At 44.4% G+C, this 18,472-nt stretch overlaps 1 protein-coding gene across 16 annotated transcripts in view; it reads right to left on the bottom strand.

Moving 5' to 3' along the window:
- AOPEP (aminopeptidase O (putative)) overlaps positions 1-18,472 on the bottom strand; it is a 372,968-nt gene that overhangs the window by 96,575 nt on the left and 257,921 nt on the right. For 15 of the 16 annotated variants that reach the window (XR_012332455.1, XR_012332454.1, XR_012332452.1 and 12 more), the window contains 2 exons: positions 495-557; positions 17-91 (listed from right to left, as the gene is read on the bottom strand). Coding sequence is in view for 11 of the 16 variants with exons in the window: in XM_033857859.2 (XP_033713750.1) it covers positions 17-91; positions 495-557 (138 nt within the window). In the remaining 5 variants the exon portion in view is untranslated. Of the gene's footprint in view, positions 1-16; positions 92-494; positions 558-1,023; positions 1,305-18,472 lie in introns of those variants that run through there. The other variant, XM_073805982.1, reaches the window with a different exon arrangement.

Raw genomic sequence — 18,472 nt, forward strand, 5'->3', positions numbered from 1 at the left:
TTTCGGGGACCCCTACCTTTTCCAACACTTCTTCTGTCTCCTTTCGTTTCCGTTTTCGGGGTCTCCTGTTCACTCGGACCCATTTGGCGACCTGAAGTTCAAAAACCACAGGGCATTTTAAACACAGAACGACGGGTCCTGAGGGCCGCCCCTCAGCGTGAGAAACAAACGATCGACAGCCTCGCGACATAGCCTTCCTCGGCTTCACCTGGGGGAGCCACAGGCACCCTTCGGGGCTCGCGGGGCCGCCTCAGCGCAGGGGGCCCTCGGGTCTGCGGCGAGCCGAGGCCGCGACCTTCGCCCCGGCCGCTCCCTCCGTTATCGGCCCGATTTGCCGCCCCCGCGCCGGTGGGAGCCAGAGCCCCCGAACGAGGGCCATCTTACCCACCGCTGCCACGCGACGCAGCCGACCGGGGTCTCCGCGCCAGGGATGCAACGCGCGACCCACCGCCCGGGGAGGGAGGGAGCCCAAGGACCGCGCCGCCCGCACTCACCTCGGCGCTCACTTGCCGCACGAGCCCGCACTCCGCCCCGGCCAGGCGCTCCCTCTGCAGCGGCTGCGGGGGAAGGGGACAGAGTCAAGTTTTTCCCGAGAGCCGCCCCAGCCTCCCTCCCCCGCGCCCCACCAACTCGGCGCGCCAACCCCGTACCTCGCCCGCGGTAGGTGAAGGTGGGAGCCTGGCGCCGGAACCCGCGCCCAGGGCCGTCCGCCCCGCCGGCCCGCCGGAGAGCGGGGAACGCTCGAGGCCCGCAACACCTAAGGCACAGCGCGGGCGGCGGGCGAGCGCGGGGCCCGGGCGGCGGCGCGGGCGGCGGGCGGGCGCTGGGCGGGGGCGGGGCCTGCCTTAAAGGTATAGGCGGCCGCGCCGCCCTCCCCGCAGGTCGCCTCCGCCCCCACCCCCGCCGGCGCTCCGCCTGTGTTATTGTTCTCTTCGCAAACATCTTTCTTCCCCTCCCTGCGTCCTGCCCGCGCCCTCCCACGCGCGGGCCGATCCCCGGCGCGCGCACTTACCTTTCCAGCCCACAAGCCTGCGGGACCCCGGGTATCGCGAAAGGGCTTCTTGACCGCGGTGGGAGCAGAATTGCTGCCCGCCGGCAGGCGAAAAGGCTTAGCGGCAAAAGCTCCCTCAGCCCCGCGGCCAGCCTGAACTCGCCCTTCGGGTCAGAAACCTAAGTGTCCAGATGGCCTTCGCGGAGGGAAAGGAACTTTCCTAATGGAGTTTTCTCTGGGAATGGATTAGACGCCATTGAGTTGACCTTTTTCAGTGGCCCCTCCGGACTCCGGGGCGGTGGCAGGTGACCTCCTGGGGGAGAAGCCGCGAGCGCGTGAAAGGCGAACCCGGGGCTCCGCCCGCGCGTCGCGGGAGCTAACGCGCTCTGGGTGAGCCCGGCCGGCGCCGCGCTTGCCCGGCCTGTGGACCCCTCCAAAGCGACTAGCAGAATTTAAGAAAGGGTCAATACGTCTTCATAAATAGGGGTAAACTTTCCACTCAGTTTATAAAAGTGTGAGATACCCTCAGTCTTTTCCGCCGACCCCCAAAAGGCTTTCTTTCCATCCTCATCAGAAGTGGGCTGAACCAGCCTGGGGGGTGAGTGCTTTGGGAGAAGAGTCGGGTCGCACTCGCGTTTGCTGATGTTGACCATTCCTTTAACTTTATCGCATTTCTTTAAAGAAAATCTGTCTTGCCCTCTCTTTATTGCTACTCCATCCTTCTTTCAAGATCAAAAGCTTTAGATCAAAGCCAAGATCAAACTCACTACTTTAAATAGAAGCAACTTTGCCATGGAGTATTTTACACAAAGGGGAGCTTCTTAATGGAGACATCAGAGTGGAAAACTTTATTTTATCCCTTCATCCCAGATTCATAACTGGACTAACTTAAAATTACATTGATGATGCACTTCTGTTTCCTAAAACAAACAACAGGACTGCTCAAACGGGAGATTCTTGACTTGGTGTTTGTGTTAACAGGAATTAAAAAAAAAAAAACCCTATGTAGAGTTAAATCAACATATTAACCGGTATTAGCTAAGTGCTATGAAATGCATGCTCGTTTGCTAAAGATTTTTTCTAGGTGTTATCGAATCTTTTTATATATAATGTACAACCATCGCATACAATTTTTTTACTGTAAACGAAATGCACAAAAATAGATAGTCTTTCAAGCCTCAAATGCACATCAATATAGGCAGGTTAAAATTACAAATGATGAAGTGGATTATGTAATTGCAGAGCTGCTTAATTTTAAATGGAAATAAAACTTTGAACTATTTAAGCTTCCCTGCTACTAATAACAGTTCCAGAATCAATAGAAATCTATCACTGACTGACATTTCCCTTTACCCACTAGAATTTTTTTTCTTGGGAATTCACCATGTCTAAGATTCCCTGATACAAACAGTTCAATATTGATGTACAGTGCCATGCCTAAATGTACCTCTCTTAAGTGTCCTCTTTGTTGATTTAGCAACAATTTAAAAACATGTCTTAGAAGAAACAAAAACCAAAGTAAATTCCAACAATCCAGCAGCAGGAAGAAAGATAACTATTGCAAATTAAACCTTACACAGACTTCTATGAAAATCTGCTGTTACAGCTGGGTAGTTAGTACTTGAAAGCTTTTTCCCCTTATAATTTTCATCTGGTTGTGGTCTCAAATACACACACACACACACACACACACACACACACACACAAGATTGTTCCTCATTCTAAAAATCCCTTTGAGCCAGTGGAAAGATCTTAAGAACTGAGACCTGGGACCACCATCTCGGTGCCATTGACAGTCTCCTTTCTTGCTAGCACCCAGTTCACAGAGAATCTAACGGTTTCTGGCACAAGCTGAGCAAGAAAACATCCTACTGTTACTCTGCTCTTCTAGGACTCTGAGTGGGTAGCAAAAGCTGTGGTCCATTCTAAGTGCCTACTAACTTGTCTCCTTGTTTGTCCTCTTGCCCCCCAAACCCACCCCCTCAATCTTTCTTCTCCACAAAGAAACCAGAATGGTATTTACAAAGGTAGTTCAAATGGTATCACTTTGCTTTACTGAGAATGCATTTCCTTCTCTTTTTTGCCTGGCTGGCTCCTACTTATTCTCTAGTGCTGGGCTTAAACAACACTTCCCCAGAAAGGTCTTCCTCACTCCCCAATCCAAATTATGTCATCCCACTGTGTTTTCCTGTTTATTTCCTTGAAAGTAATTATCTTTTATAGATATTTAAATTTTTTATTTTTATTATTTTTAAAATAATTTTTAAAATAATTATTTATTTTTGGCTGCGTTGGGTCCATTGCTGCAAGCGGGCTTTCTCTAGTTGCAGGGAGCGGGGCCTACTCTTTGTTGTGGTGCGCGGGCTTCTCATTGCACTGGCCTCTCTCGTTGTGGAGCACTGGCTCTAGGGAGCGCGGGCTTCAGTAGTTGTGGCTCGTGGACTCTAGAGCACAGGCTCAGTAGTTGTGGCATGCGGGCTTAATTGCTTCGCGGCATGTGGGATCTTCCCGGACCAGGGCTCGAACCCGTGTCCCCTGCATTGGCAGACAGATTCTTAACCACTGCGCCACCAGGGAAGCCCTAAAATGTTTTATTTTTATTGAGACATTATTTTTTAGAAAAATTTGTGCAGATAGCACAGAATTCCCATGTGCCAACATAACCCACAGTTTCCTTTATTATTAATTTCTTGCATCAGTGCCAGGAATTTGTTACAATTAATGAACCAATATTTGATACATTATTAAGTAAAGTCCATAGTTTACATTCGGGTTCACTCTTGTGTTATACAGTTCTATTATAACTATTTTTTATTAATTTATCAAATATCTATTTCCCCAACTGGATTTTAAGGTCCAGGAAGAAAGAGATCCTGTCCCTTCTGTTCCTGATTTTTGTCCAGTCACTAAAAACACTGCCTGGCACATAGTAGATGCTCAATAAATGTGTTAAGTAAGTGAATGGAAGGATAGAGGAATAAATGACTGAATAAATGGCATATGAAATTTCATGGGGGAAAATCTTAAGAAGAAGATCTTTCTAATTAACTCCTGCTCTACTAAAATATCTTAATTTGTAAAGAGCACAGAATTATACATTTTTAAAAAGGAGACATCATGGGTTTTCAGTTACATTGCCAGGGTACTTCTAAAATGACCTTTTTTAAAAAATAAAATAGAAATGGGAAATAAAAGTTCCTAATTCCCTCATATATTATTCACTAAAATTGTATCCCAAAGTGGTGGTAGGAGCTGAATTTAATCTGGAATGAAATATTAACATATTTCATGACCCTGGAAAAGTATTAATTCTCTTTGAGCATGTTCAATATAACCTCAACACGTTTCTCCTTTTGTCCACCTAAATCTACCTTTCTTCATCAGGGGACCCCAGTGAAGGACCCCAGTGAAACTTGAAGAAGACGACTTTTTAAAAAATTGAATTCTGTAGCTGGGGATGAATACTCTAATAACTGTCTTTGAAAATGTGGTGAAAGCACTTTAAAGCTATCTTTTAAAAACAGATGTCTTCTATTTTAATTATATCTTTAAAAATGGCTTGTCTAGTAGAGATGCAAGTTTTTTTTAAAAAAAAATGTTTTAAGAAACTTTCTTGTCAAAGCAGTTTATAACAGCTGAAGACAATTTCAGAAGCTGAGGGAAATGCCATTGCTTTTAAAATAAAAGCATTACTTAACCTAGTGGCTGGAGATTACTTTTGGAGGGAAAATCCTTTTTCTGTTTTCTTTTTTTAGTGGAGAGGAAGTAACTCCTTGAAATGACTCCTTTCACTGGAAAATGACAGTGATACAAATTTCATATTGTTAATATGGATGTGTGCCTCTGCTTGGTGATGAGGTACAGTCCAGAGGAATGAGAAGCAGCAGCATGCCTTCCTAGGCAACCAGAAGGCTGAAAGGGCTAATGAGGGAAGCCCTTTAATTAGACCGAACAGCTTCAGATGGCAAATTATACTCCCTTATGCACAGCAGAGGGAAAACTATCCACTATAAGAAGTCAAAAGACTTTTTAATACCAAACAAGGTAGAAAGGTCCAGAAGCTTTTGCTGGCTTCAGAAGGGCTCTATAGCCAACATATATTCAGGGTAAATTAGAAGGTAAGAGTCTACACATGTCTGGAAATAAAATCAAGGTTAGTTCAGGTTGCAAATAATAACAAGCAAGGAGTAGGGGCAAAGTTAGCCAATGTTTATGTCTTTAAATTTTGCTCTTTCATTTTAAAATGTAACATTCCTTTATGATATCTTTATATTTGACTTATTTGACTTTAGAAAAATTATAATTTGTATTATTGCCCATTTTGTCTGTATGTTAGAATGAATGCCTAATTTCTTTCTGAAGAAGATTTTGGCCCTGCCAAATGAACTTCTCAGTGGAAGTCCTTATAAAGCATAGTTTTCAAAAAAGGAAATCCATCCCACACTTGCTTCGCAGTGACCTGGCTGACAGAATCTCTCCTCTTAGTAACCATAACCCTGAACTCACTGTTGCTCAAAAACTTTTACAGAGCTTGCCTGAGGTAGCGTGCTCAGTTCTTCCATTTCTTGATCCCCTCTGAAAATCTGATGAAGCATTTGCTATCAACTACTGGCTCCCCAGAGAAAAATACACCAAGGTGCACAGCCACCCAACACACCAATTGTCAGGAGGTTCACAGAGTTTGCGGATACCAAAACTCCTGCCCAGGAAAGTCTAAGATTTTCTTGGGTTAAGGCAGACCACCTCACAGCTGGTGCAGGATGCATCTTACTGGTGCTCCGGGACATTCCTTTTATCGCATTACATTCTGGGAAGAAGCCATCAACCTTTATTGAGGTGCATTATGAAAAACAACCCATAAAATCCATCACAGTGTTTACTGTAAGGATGGTTTTAGATGGTTGTTTATTATATTAAATAGTAATTTTCTGTGAGGACCCATAGGAAAAACTTCCCCGTAGTATCAACATCAGGAATAGCTGGACTTAGGCAACTGGTTTGTTTTACCTCATGAACACTGCAAATTGATCCTTTTTCCTTCTTCTAGAAAGCTCTGTGACCCTACATCAAGCCAAGTATAGGAACTTCAGGGGGTACATATTGTATGCTAATGTAATTCCTGGCCCCATCTTATTTTCCTAACGTTATTTTCACATTGCTTCAGTTTTCTTATTTTAATTTACTTTTATCATGCTATATTTTGCTTTCTAAGAGTTTGCTTAACTCTCTTTTGAACAAGGAGGAGTATAAATAAATAAAAATATTCTGGGTTTATTTTTTCTTTCTTTAAATTTCTTTTTCTCTTTTGGAGGGAGGAAGGGGGTCTGAAAAAAATTTTATGGTTCTAGTATTTCGCTCCATTAACACTTAGAAGTGAAGTATAGAAGGTAAGGACTTATGATTATACCCTATTTATAAAATTTGAGGAAAAGAACTGTTAAAAAAATAAAGCCCAAAAGAAATATAATACTATACAAACATCACAGAGGACTAATATAAAAATGTTAACCAACCAAGTATTTTATCACTTTTGATATCAAAACCAGAGGAACATATAGACGGGTTATTCACTTAACAAACACATTGAGTTTGCCTACTGCAAAACAGAGCACTAGACTTTGTGAACACAAAGATGAATAAGACACCATCCCTGTCCTCAGGAGACTAGTATGACCAGGCGGTAAGGCGGCATGGTATAAAGAGTGCGCAGACAGCCTGTCTGGGTTTGAATCCAGGCTCTGCCACATATTAGCTGTCTGACCTCTTTAAGCCTCTTTCTCATAGAGTTGTGAAGATCAAATGACACATGCGATGTGCTTACAAGAGAAGGCAGTTGTTACTTATCAAAAGTGTAGACTACCGGAACTAAGAAGCAACACAACGTCACTAGAAGCTGGAGGAAAGTGACCTGAAGACAAAAAAAAGTGCTGAAGTACTACATATATCAGAGACCGTGGAACCTCAGAACTGGTAGAAAGAACCAGAGTGGCCAGTTTTGTACAAGATTAAGTTTACAAAGCACTTCCACATATAGACTGTTCTGTTTGTTTCTCATACTGTCCCATCTTCAGGATGAAGAGACTGAGTCTCAGGGAAGTATAATGCTTTTAATATCTCATACTGTGTGGCCCTTAGACCTCCTGGCTGGAAATGTAGTGTTCTTCCTACTCTAGCATGAGAGCTTAGGGAACATCTAGCCCGACTGTCTCGCTTTAAGATATTTGCTTATTATGTGGATCAGATCAACCATACATTAAAACACAGCCCGTAAAATATAATCCCATACCATAAAGGTCTATTGAAACAGACATTTTAGAAAACAGGTATAAGTATATCCTCCTCAATCCCCATATGACTGCAGTTCTTTACAGGCACTTAACATTCTTGGACACTATAATCTTAAAGAGTTTCACAGGTGAAATATAAAATTATGGAGGTGTGGTTTTAGATCAGTTGTTGCCAACCCCTGACTGCTCATTAGAATCACCAGGAGGGTTTACAAATCCTAGTGCCCAGGAGGCACTCCAGACCACTTAGATTCACATCTTCGAAAGTGGGCCCCAGGCATCAGTCAGTTTACAAGTCCCCCCCTCCCCGACCAGGGATTCCAATGGGCAGCCTGTGTTGAGAACCACTGGTTTGGATCATTTTAATGATGACCCATCTCTAATAGGTTACTATGAAGAAATTCCAGGCGTTTGAGAGACATCTAAATTTCAAGGTCAATGCCACAGAGGACAGCCACCTATTGTGTTCTATTACAATAAGTCCCTTTGGGCAGATGGCAGACACAAAGCTGGACAGGATGGGCTGTCAGGCTGACCTAGGGTAGCATTTCCTATAGCTTACTCTTAGGGATAAACTTCAGGGCAAGATTACTTAAGCGTGCCTGTGTGCACGCACACACACACACACACACACACACAACACACACACACAAGAACTAAAAAGAAGTGGAAATGGAAGATCTCAACACTACCCAGAAGGAAGGCAAGAATGGATGGATATTTGACTGTCTAGAGTTTTTTCCAGGTTCCTGGTTAATATGATTCTGGATCCTGACTGAAAGAGCATAGATCCTCGTCTTCAGGGACCCTGATTTTAGTGCTGACCTGGAATTCTGTATACATGAGGTGGTATTTCCCACTCCTCCCCCGTGAACAATGCTCTAATTATGTTGATGGCTGCCACACATTCCCTGGAAACAAGCATTTTGCATTTGGAAGATTGCTGGCTAGGATTAGGGGACAGTGGCTACCAATGGAAAAGACCCTTTGCTGCGTGCAAAAGCTACTGTTTCACGCAGAAGGCAACCCGGGTAGCTTGAGTCTTGGGTACCGTGCTCTAACCAAATGGGCTTCCTTGTTCAGGAAAGACACACTACATCAATGCTACAGGGAAACTACTCTGGCAAAATGCCTTATATTATTTATTTATTATTAATTATTATTAATCCCAATCAGGGATTGAACCCGGGCTCCGGCAGTGAAAGTGCCAAGTCCTAACCAGTGGACCACCAGGGGATTCCCGTGATATTAGTCACTAATTTAAAACACAAACCTATATGTTAACATTTCACTAGCTTGAAAAGCAAATACTCACGTCTGGGTCCCTTTGGTTATTCCCTAAACTGGAATGGGTGTGGTATCTGTAAGTGGGTGCACATGGAGTGCCCGTGCTCCCTGGAGTCTGTGGCCCTCGGCATGTCTATTTTTCTTTTTCCAACATTTCTATCTTTAAAAATCTTGGCACTCAGACTCTGTTGCCTATCATCTGGTCTCCCAAAGGAACCCCATGAAGTCACAATTTGCAAAGTCACAAGAGGAATGGGCCTAAGTCATCCTACCTCTGTAGAGAAATAGGATCACACACGTACATACGTATACACACACAGTGTAGGAAGAACAAAATCCATCACAACTGGGGGGAGATGGCTGTCCCAAATGTAAATAATATACGAAAAAAGCTATTTTCCAGAATGTGTGTTCACCAAACATTTAGATCCATATAAGAGATGTTCCAGAAGAACAACGGGAAGGGCCAGAATTAATTGGCTGCTAATCTCTACTTTCTGTAGGATGTTTCCTCCAGCGGTGGATTAAATCAGTGTTTAATGCTACACAGGCCCAGCTGTGTCCATATTAGGAAATCCTGAGCTCACATCTCTCTCACTCTCTCTCTCCCCATGAAAAGAGGAGGTATCCTCCCTCCCTTTGCTCTGCTTCCACCCCCTGCATGTGTAGGTGGGAGAGTAGGAGCCCGGGAATGTGAACTTGATCCACCATTGGTCAGCCAGGCAGTAAACTCTCATTGTTCTTTAGATACCAAACATAACTTCTTTCTAGTAGGGATAAACCCAGCCATTCTGCACACAACACAGCTTTTGTGCTCAGTAGTATGAGATGGAAAAGAACCACAAAGAACATTAGAGCTTCATTAGACTCATAAACATCTCTTAATATGCAGAATTTAAGAATCCACCCAGCTAATGTATATTCATACTAATATTAGGTACGTTAGAATCTCAAACCTAACAATCTTCTGGTCACTTGATTGTTTTTATAATTATGGATTTCAATTTACAGTTTAAATACTGTGGTCTGTTTTAGCTTTGCCTTCTATTTGAGCACTTCCTATTTCACTACCTTGCTCTCAGGTTCAAGGGCACTGGAAATCATGCTAATGTACAACCAAATATGCTGTTGCTGTTTTCGGCGCTGGCTTGTGAATGTGGCTTAAGTACCTCTGTACAAAGCCATGTGTAATGGGAAACACACATCTGAGAACTTAGACCTAGGCACCCTCCATTCTTGCCATCTAGAAGATATGTAACCCTGAGCATGTCACACAACCCTTAGGAAACCTGCCTCGCAGAGCTGTGCTGAGGACGAAATGAGATGGTGCATAAAGGGAGAGGCACCAAGTAGACCAGTAAATGCTAATTCCCTTCCTCTTTCCCCTCAGAAGCAAATGCCGGTCTCGTATTATGAACCTAAGTAATCTTTGAAAGGTCTCAAAATAATCGAGTTGTGACGTCCTAATAAAAACCCACCACACAGACACGATGCCACTGGACAGAGCCTGCAGAGATATGACACGTCTGAGGCGCTGCAAACCACTGCCTGTCCCTTCCCAAAGGACTGGTGGACAAAATGGAGCACGTTGTCTTCCTCGTATGCCTGATTATAAAGGAGATCGTGCTGTTTCTGACCCCACCTCGCTCAAAACAATAAGCCCACTGTTGTTACAGAAAGACCGTAAAATGAAATTTGATATTTCTACGTTCTTCTCTGAAGATACCAGCACGATCTGGTGCTAGATGCAGAAACATCTAAAATCCTAATAGTAGCTACATGCATTTAAAACCAATATAATAATTAAGAACTTGGGCTTTCTAGTTAGACAGATTTGCTTTTCCTCATCTATAAAATGGGTATAATAATGATGTCAGTCTTAGAGAGCTGTGACTAGAAAAAGTATATAGCAATTACGTATAATGTACTGAGCACCGTACTCAATAAAATGCACCTACTCAGTAAAATGATAGCCCTTTTTTCATTCTGGATATTCTAACAGGCAAAATAGTATACCCCAGTGCACTGTGGGGAGGGGAGAAGGATTAAATAAAAAATACAATTCTGTAGGGAGTTACACTACCTCTATATTCTTGGATTTACCCATTTACAGTTTAATTCACTGTAAGTATTTATGCCAAACCCAGGCAGACATCCCTCAATTACAAAATCAATGACAGTGTTGAAGAAATACAAGTTGAGAAGCAGAGAACCAGTGAGAACTCAGGAGAAGCCAACTTTGTAATAAATACAACCGAGAAGAGTCTTAAAGAGAATGTGTCTTTGGTTTGCCGCACAAAATATGAAGTTTCAGCACGCATAGCTGAGGGAAAAGGGAGAGAGCACAGAGGGAAAAGGAGGTGGAGTGCTTGGAGCAAAGGCCAAAGCAGCCACTGGACCTGGGGGGTGACTTCTCCCCAGGGCAACAGGCCACAGGGATGAAGGGGGCTCTCTCCAGTCTAGTCGCATTGTCACTTGTGCCCCTAGAGTCTCAGTCCTCCATTCTGATGTATTGACTCTGGCCTAGCTCCCATGCATTTTCATGCCAGTAAAGTTGCTGAAATTAAGAACCGAACTGTGACTCTTCGGGGCATAAATACTATCATATTGTAAAGTCTGGGCTGATAACAACCAGGATGCCCTTAACACTCTTAAGAAAAACCATCTGATCTATGATGCCCTCGATGTGGTTTGAAATTTCCCTCGGCCTACAAAGGAAAATATTTTTAGCATGTAGCACAGTTTGTAACAGACATATAAATGCACTGAAAATATAATTTTAGGAAAGCATCTGGGTTTAATCATTTCTTGTTATACCTCAACACCTAATAGGTTCTACTTTCTCAGTATAAGGAGCACTGCAACATTCTGCTACAAACTATGCAGCAATCACTGTAGCAATTTCTCATAAATATTTCATTATTGGCTCTGTTTTTATTTTTAAAGTGGCAAATACTCTGATTTAACTATAAAAGCAGCATAAAAAGGAAGTGCTCCTTCTGGAGCATTTGCCCCCAATGTTTTCCCCTCCTTCAAAAAGCAACCTAGAATTCACTGGACGATGTTTCCCAAGGTCATTTGGACAACAGACATATACCAGTACTTACTTTTATGTCTCAAAATGTATCCTAGCAATAGTTGCCACAGCCCAAGGTGAAACTCACCTGCAGTTTTTATTGATATGCAGGAATTTTAAGACATTAACAACCCTACCAAAATTTTTTTCATCTCCTGAGGGTCAAACAGGTTAATATCTGTGAATAATTGATTTTAATCAGTAGCAAGTGCCTATCCTTCAATGATCAACCAGCATAAATGCTCTGGCAGATTGATTATTACTTAAGATTTCTCCCAATAACCTTTCATATAGCAATTTTCCAGTGGAAGAGAAAAGAAAGGCATGAACAGGGTTTTTTTTTTTTGATAGTGTACGTTTGTAAAACACCACTCAGGACAAAACATATGAAAACTCTCCCGATATCACTCCTAACTAAGGGCAAGTTTTCAGTCTGAGGGCAATTCAACAGATTCCTGGAGAGGAAAGGAAGACACTCAGAGGAAAAGTAAATTCCAACTTCCTCCTTTCAGAGGTAACCAGAAGCTGAGGCCTCAGCGAGGTACTGGGCACAGCATACGGTGACATGAGGCTCAAAGTGGCTGTGACTTTCACCTAGGCCTGTTCCCCTCATTCCCCAAAGAAGCAGTGAGGACTCAGAGAAGACGAGTGGCTCGCCCACAGGCACACAGCTTAGTGGTGCAGGGCTCTCTCCAAAGCTGCATCTAATGTATCAGTTATCTCCTTCCTCCAACATAGACGATTGCAGAACAAAACTTCACTACCGCATGCTTTGTGAAGACAGCACATTGCATATAACACGCTTGACTCTGCTCCTCCATCCAGCCTCCACTCCTGTTCACTATCCTCAGAATAATGCAGCTTTGCGTTTTATCCATCAGATTGTCTGAATCCCACTCAGAGTGTGATGGTAGCAATTATAACTAGACAGGATCAGAAGCAGAAAATACTGAGCTTGTAAAGGCCCAAAGCGGAGGATTGACCTGGAAGGATGGGGTCTTCTGCTGAATGAGCTGAACACGCTCGTTACCAAGCACCAATAAATCCTGGAGAACTGCCATTCGGAGATATGTGTGACACGAACGCTGCCCTGTTTTAAACACACATTTGGACAGTCTGACAATCATTGACTGTTACCCTGACCCCTGATACACTTGCTGGTTGGCTGCCACCGGGCTGTGCCACTGACACTCTCCTCCTCTGGGTCAGCAGAGGGGACAAACGAGGGCAAAAGCCAGGGATTCCAGTTGGCATTTGCTTTTGAAAGCAAATAAGCAGATACGGGAACCATCCCTTGAATGCTTTAGAAGGTACATAAAGACACTTTTTTGTTCAACCAATTGCTTTTTCTCACTTGTTGTTTTGGCCACCTGGTATTTATTATTTAATTTGGTTTCCAACTCAAGAGAGGAACAGTTGTATCTATCTTTCCAAAGACAATAGACCTAATCTCTACACACGCTTGCATTCATTCACTCCAAAAAAGATACCAGCTCTTCAGTACAATAATGCCCCGTACTTTCTTTTTTTTTTTTTTTTTTTGCGGTATGTGGGCCTCTCCCTGCTGTGGCCTCTCCCGTTGCGGAGCACAGGCTCCGGGCGCGCAGGCTCAGCGGCCGTGGCTCAGGGGCCCAGCCACTCCGCGGCATGTGGGATCCTCCCGGACTGGGGCACGAACCCGCGTCCCCTGCATCGGCAGGCGGACTCTCAACCACTGCGCCACCAGGGAAGCCCTGAATGCCCCATACTTTCTATGCAAAATATTTTGTCAGACATACAGGGCTACCATTTAGATATATATAAATGGAAGAGGGTCGTGTATACCTGTGACACATATGAAAAGCCCTGGAATGTGAGATTCACATTACTGTACACACAAAGCACATTTTTTTTTTTGGCCCTGTAAAGAATAGAAATGAACATATTCAGGCAAAATAGCAGTCATTAATTAAATTCAAAATCATCCCTGCTCAGGCTTTCTGCTGTATTCATTTATTATCTCTTTATATGTCTTGTAAAAACTAAGTCAAGAATGGGACCAAGCTAATTTGGATTAAAAGCAACTCTGCTAAAAATATAAAATGTCTTAGGCAGACTGAGGACTCAGGGTCCTAGAGCGAAGCCCTGGCTCTGCCATTAACTAGGGCTATGAGCTTGGGCACAGCTACCCCACGGATGAACAGAGTGGCTCTTCTCCAAGACTTGCTCCTACCAAGGATTCTAAAGCAGACTGAAAGTCCTGCAACACCAGAAAAGCCTAAAATTTAACCATGAAGCAATAGAGGCCACACCCAAGAGATAGGCACCACGCAGATATTAAATGTACACCTATTTTATACGACATGATGGCTCTCCACAAAAGAGGAGAAAAGAGCCCCATGTTCTAAAAGCAGCCAAGTGTTCCTAATAGCTTTTGTTGTCAGCAGGTGCCCTGGCAGCAGAGATGGGCAGAAATCCCGTGAGCACTGTGAACGGCCACATTAGGAGCTGATGCCCCCAGGCCTGGGATGCAGATCTGAACACCAGCATGTACAATGATGCTGTGCGATGTCAAAGAGTCAAGGAGGCCTGCGTGTGTGTGCACCCATGTACACAACTCACTGCACTGCTAGGTCTCAGGGCTCTCCCCCAGGTGTGGGAAGAGCACGATGCAAATATAGAATAACGTGCCTTTGATGAAGAGTCTACCAGAGTACGTCTTCAGCCTAATAGAAGAGAGAATGGGGGCAGTTCTTAAAAGGCAGAACTGGATGTCTTTTCTATTGACAAAAGGTTTGTAATCCGAAGTTGATATCCTTGCCGTAGTTCTTTGAGTTTACCTTGTTCCTTCTTTCTAAAGATCTCTCTCTATGAAACAGATAAAGCAATGCTCAGGGAAATCCTGTTAAACAGAATCACTCTTTGCAAGAGCTACAGTGTCCTTATTTAAGTGAATCTTTCTGTGGGTGCACAATATGCATGAACCTGAAGAACAGGTAATGCCTGTGTGTTCAAACATGACCCACCAGTCACTGCACCTTGAGGACCATCACATGGGCTCCCTTGCACAATAAGCTGGCCAACTTGTGACCAAGAGGGGGCAGGGGGGATGGGGGTGGTACAGCCGAGTCTCCAGCCTCCAAGCATGTTGTCTTCTAATGGACTTGGCCTCCTGGCTGAACTTGGCAAATACAGAAGTCAACCTCTACGGTTCCCCATGGGTCTCAAACTCAGAGCAGAGGCCCCCTGAGCACACCTTGAACAATGGTTGGTTTGCAGATGCTCCCACAAACCATGGGCTCCTGGGCAGGGGCTGTGCCCTTTCAGCTTTGTTATGTCCATGGCCCAGCGCAAGGCTAGGCATATTGGTTGAATGAATAAACTAAACCACAAAGCCAAATATTTGGATTGCTCAGGAAGAACATAAACGTGAAGGCCTCTAAGAGTTTAGATTGTACTCGGCAAAGAAGGAGAACCCTTTTCACAGAATATATTTCAGAAGATGACATAATTATGGATTCTATCAGTCGGTCCCAGCCCTCCTTATGGCGATCCTCATTCAGAGGGTGTGGCCTGAGTCTGGGACCTGTAGTTTTTTTTGTTTTTTTTTGCGGTACGCAGGCCTCTCACTGTTGTGGCCTCTCCCGTTGCAGAGCACAGGCTCCGGACGCATAGGCTTAGCGGCCACGGCTCACGGGCCCAGCCGCTCCGCGGCATGTGGGATCTTCCCGGACCGGGGCACGAACCCGTGTCCCCTGCATCGGCAGGCAGACTCTCAACCACTGCACCCCCAGGGAAGCCCCTAATGATGCTTTTTTAAAGTATCCATGTAAATGAATAGCTTCTAGACATAAAATTTCAAAAGTTGAAAACAAAGGAGCAAACGTCTCTCTAACTGTGCCTCTCACTACACGAGACTCCCTAGTACCTGCGTGGAGGGGAAAGACTTGGCCCTTCATCCAGGGAGTTTTCTTTCCAGCAAGGCTGCTGGCCCACCTGTCCAGGTATCTAACTGCCACTCAAGCACTAGCACTCTTTCTACGAGCCTTCGGTGCATTTTGTGAGAACTCTTCATCATCACACTCAGCCCTGTGCAGTCTGGCTGTGTCCTGCCTTACTAATCAATCCGCTTCGCAGATCCTGCTCTCCATGCAAAGTGGGCAACAATAAACTACTTCCTAAGAAGGAAAATGGAGAGGGAGAGATCGCTGTTCCAAATGATAGTCAAAATGCATTCAGCTGATGTATTTTATCACTATGAGTTGCATTCACCTGTCTATTTTGATGGGTGGAATCGCCTTGGTTAAAGTGTGGCAGGGGCCGGGGCTGGGGCAAGTGAGCTGAGAGTGAGAGTAAGGCTCACTTAGGAGGGTGGGTCCTTTCCTCCGCTCCCCCCCCCCCCCACCGGGGAAGTTGCCTCCATTCCCCTTGTCCTGAGGCACTACCCACAGAGCCTTAATCATGCTATGACAGGCTAGTTAGTCAACACCTCCCCTCACCCCCATCACTGAGATCTGACTCTGCCCCATGCTGCTCAAACATGCACACTTAGTTTCCACCACTAGACGCTGAACATGTCACTCCCCCTGCCTGAAATGACCTTCTCCCCTACCTGTCCTTCAAGACTGAACTTTAAATGGTACCTCAATCCCTTCTGCTTCCACAAATGCAAAATGACCTCTTTCTTCCCAACCCTAAAAGTGAGTTAGTTTTACACCGCTCACGGCTCTCTGCCTTAGGTCGGTTATTTGCGTATCTATTTTTCCCACTGAATTATTAAGCATCCTGAGGGTGAAGCCTGTGTTTCTCTCATCTTTGAGTCATGCACAGTCCCTGGTAAAGGATAGATATACGGGCAACATTCACAGAAAGAAGGGAAGGGGCAGGGAAGGAAGGCACCTGGCTGGGAGGTATGATTTCAGATCCTGGAAGAAGCGTCCCCTAGCAAATCCCATCCATCTGGTCTGGGATGCTTGACAGTTTTGTCGAAGCCTAAGATCTGACACAGTTACAAAGGAAATCTTCAAGGGAGAGGAGACACTTTTAATCCTTACTATTCACTTGGTGTCTAGTCGTAGATTACTGTGAATGAGATTCACATTCTTTCTGGAAATCAGGTTTTGAAAGGTAGAGAAAAGAAGGAAAGATACAGTGCTTTCTTTGGGGCACCAAAGGAAAATGTCTCCTGTTTCACAGTGTCTTACACTGTGAAGAGGTCAATACATTTGGACAGTGTCAAATGGGATGTCCCCCAATAATACACAACGCCTGGCACAGACCTTCGATTACCTACTTCTCCCTGGGAGAATGGACTCTTCCTTCCCACATTTGTCTCTCATTTCATCAGAGACTTTAAAGTTTTGTGGACAGGATGCTAATGTCATTTGGGACCAAAAAAGTTATACCCAAAGCATATTCATTTATAAGGGAATAAAATACAGTATGGTTGACTCGAGTGATTTTTTTTATAGGTCACTTTGAAAGGATTCACAAGAAATGTGGAACTAATCAGAGAAATATTGGGAATCAGCATTATTGTGGGCTAAACTTGGACCCTCCGAATTGACATGTTGAAGTCCTAGCCCCCAGTTCCACAGAATGTGACTGTGTTGGAGACAGGGCCCATAAAGAGGTGATGAAAGGAAAATGAGATCACATGGGTGGGGCCTCATCCAATCGGACCGGTGTCCTTATAAGAATAGGAGATTAAGACAGAGCTCTCTACACACACAGAAGAAAGACCGTGTGAGGACACAGCAAGAAGGTGGCCATCGGCAAGCCAAGGAGAAAGGTCTTGGGAGAAACCAAACCTGCCCGCACCTTGATCTTGGACTTCCATCCTCCAAAACTCTGAGACAATAAATGTCCGTTGTTTAAGCCACCTAGTTTGGTATTTTGTCATGGCAGCCTGAGCTAACTAATATGCGCACAAAGCCACAGATGCCAGAAATAAAGAAAATTAGGCTAAAAATGAAAGTATTTCAGTAAAATCTCTCCTCGTCTCTTGTGACTGCCAAGCAGTATATCACTCTGTGGAGCTTGTGGGAAGAGGGGCCGTCACTTCGATGAACGCTAAGTGACAGTGGTGACTCATCGACAATGCAGGCCCTGCCCCAAGTGAGGACAGAGAACGTATCTCCAAGGATCCCTGACAAGATGTTTAGTCACTTAGAAATTGTTAATCTAACCACTGAACAAGAATGACAGCAAAATTACTAGGAGCCCAAAACCCACACCACATTATGGCCACGGCTATTATTGATATAAAAGAACCAAGGATCTCATAACACATATAATTTGAAAAATATGATTTCTCTGGAATTTGCAAAATAACCAGTCTCAGTTTTCTTGAATGACCATTAAATGGAGAATTTTTATAGACACCACTAAGACTAAGCATCCTAATGGGCCTTTATGCTGATAATAGTACATAATCTGTGCTAAAAGAAGCCTACGAGTTACTCCTCTAACAAACCACCTGGCTTGCTCTGTGCCAAAAGCACATCACGGCCCCAACGACATGCAGCCTCTTGCGTCATGTCTTATCAAGTTTCCTCTATTTTGTGACTGCAGCATTTTTCCCTACAAGACTTCACTTTTGCATCATTTGCTTGTGTGGCCTTTGGCAACTTGCAGGTGTTTGTTTAGAAAGGAGAGGCATTTTCCAAGATGACACAATAACCTGATGTTCTAAATCCTGGGAGCTTGACTCCTGCCTATTTCTAGGACGCTTTATGTGATTGGCCATTACCCACCCTCTCTATCCCCATTGCTGCCACTGCTGCCCGTGACTTTGCCATTGAAGGCTGCTGAGCGCTTTCCCCAAAGAGGAGCCCAAGCCATAGAAGGGCT

The sequence above is a fragment of the Tursiops truncatus genome, chromosome 6 (assembly GCF_011762595.2).
Source record: "Tursiops truncatus isolate mTurTru1 chromosome 6, mTurTru1.mat.Y, whole genome shotgun sequence".
NCBI classification, from domain to species: Eukaryota; Metazoa; Chordata; class Mammalia; order Artiodactyla; family Delphinidae; genus Tursiops; species Tursiops truncatus.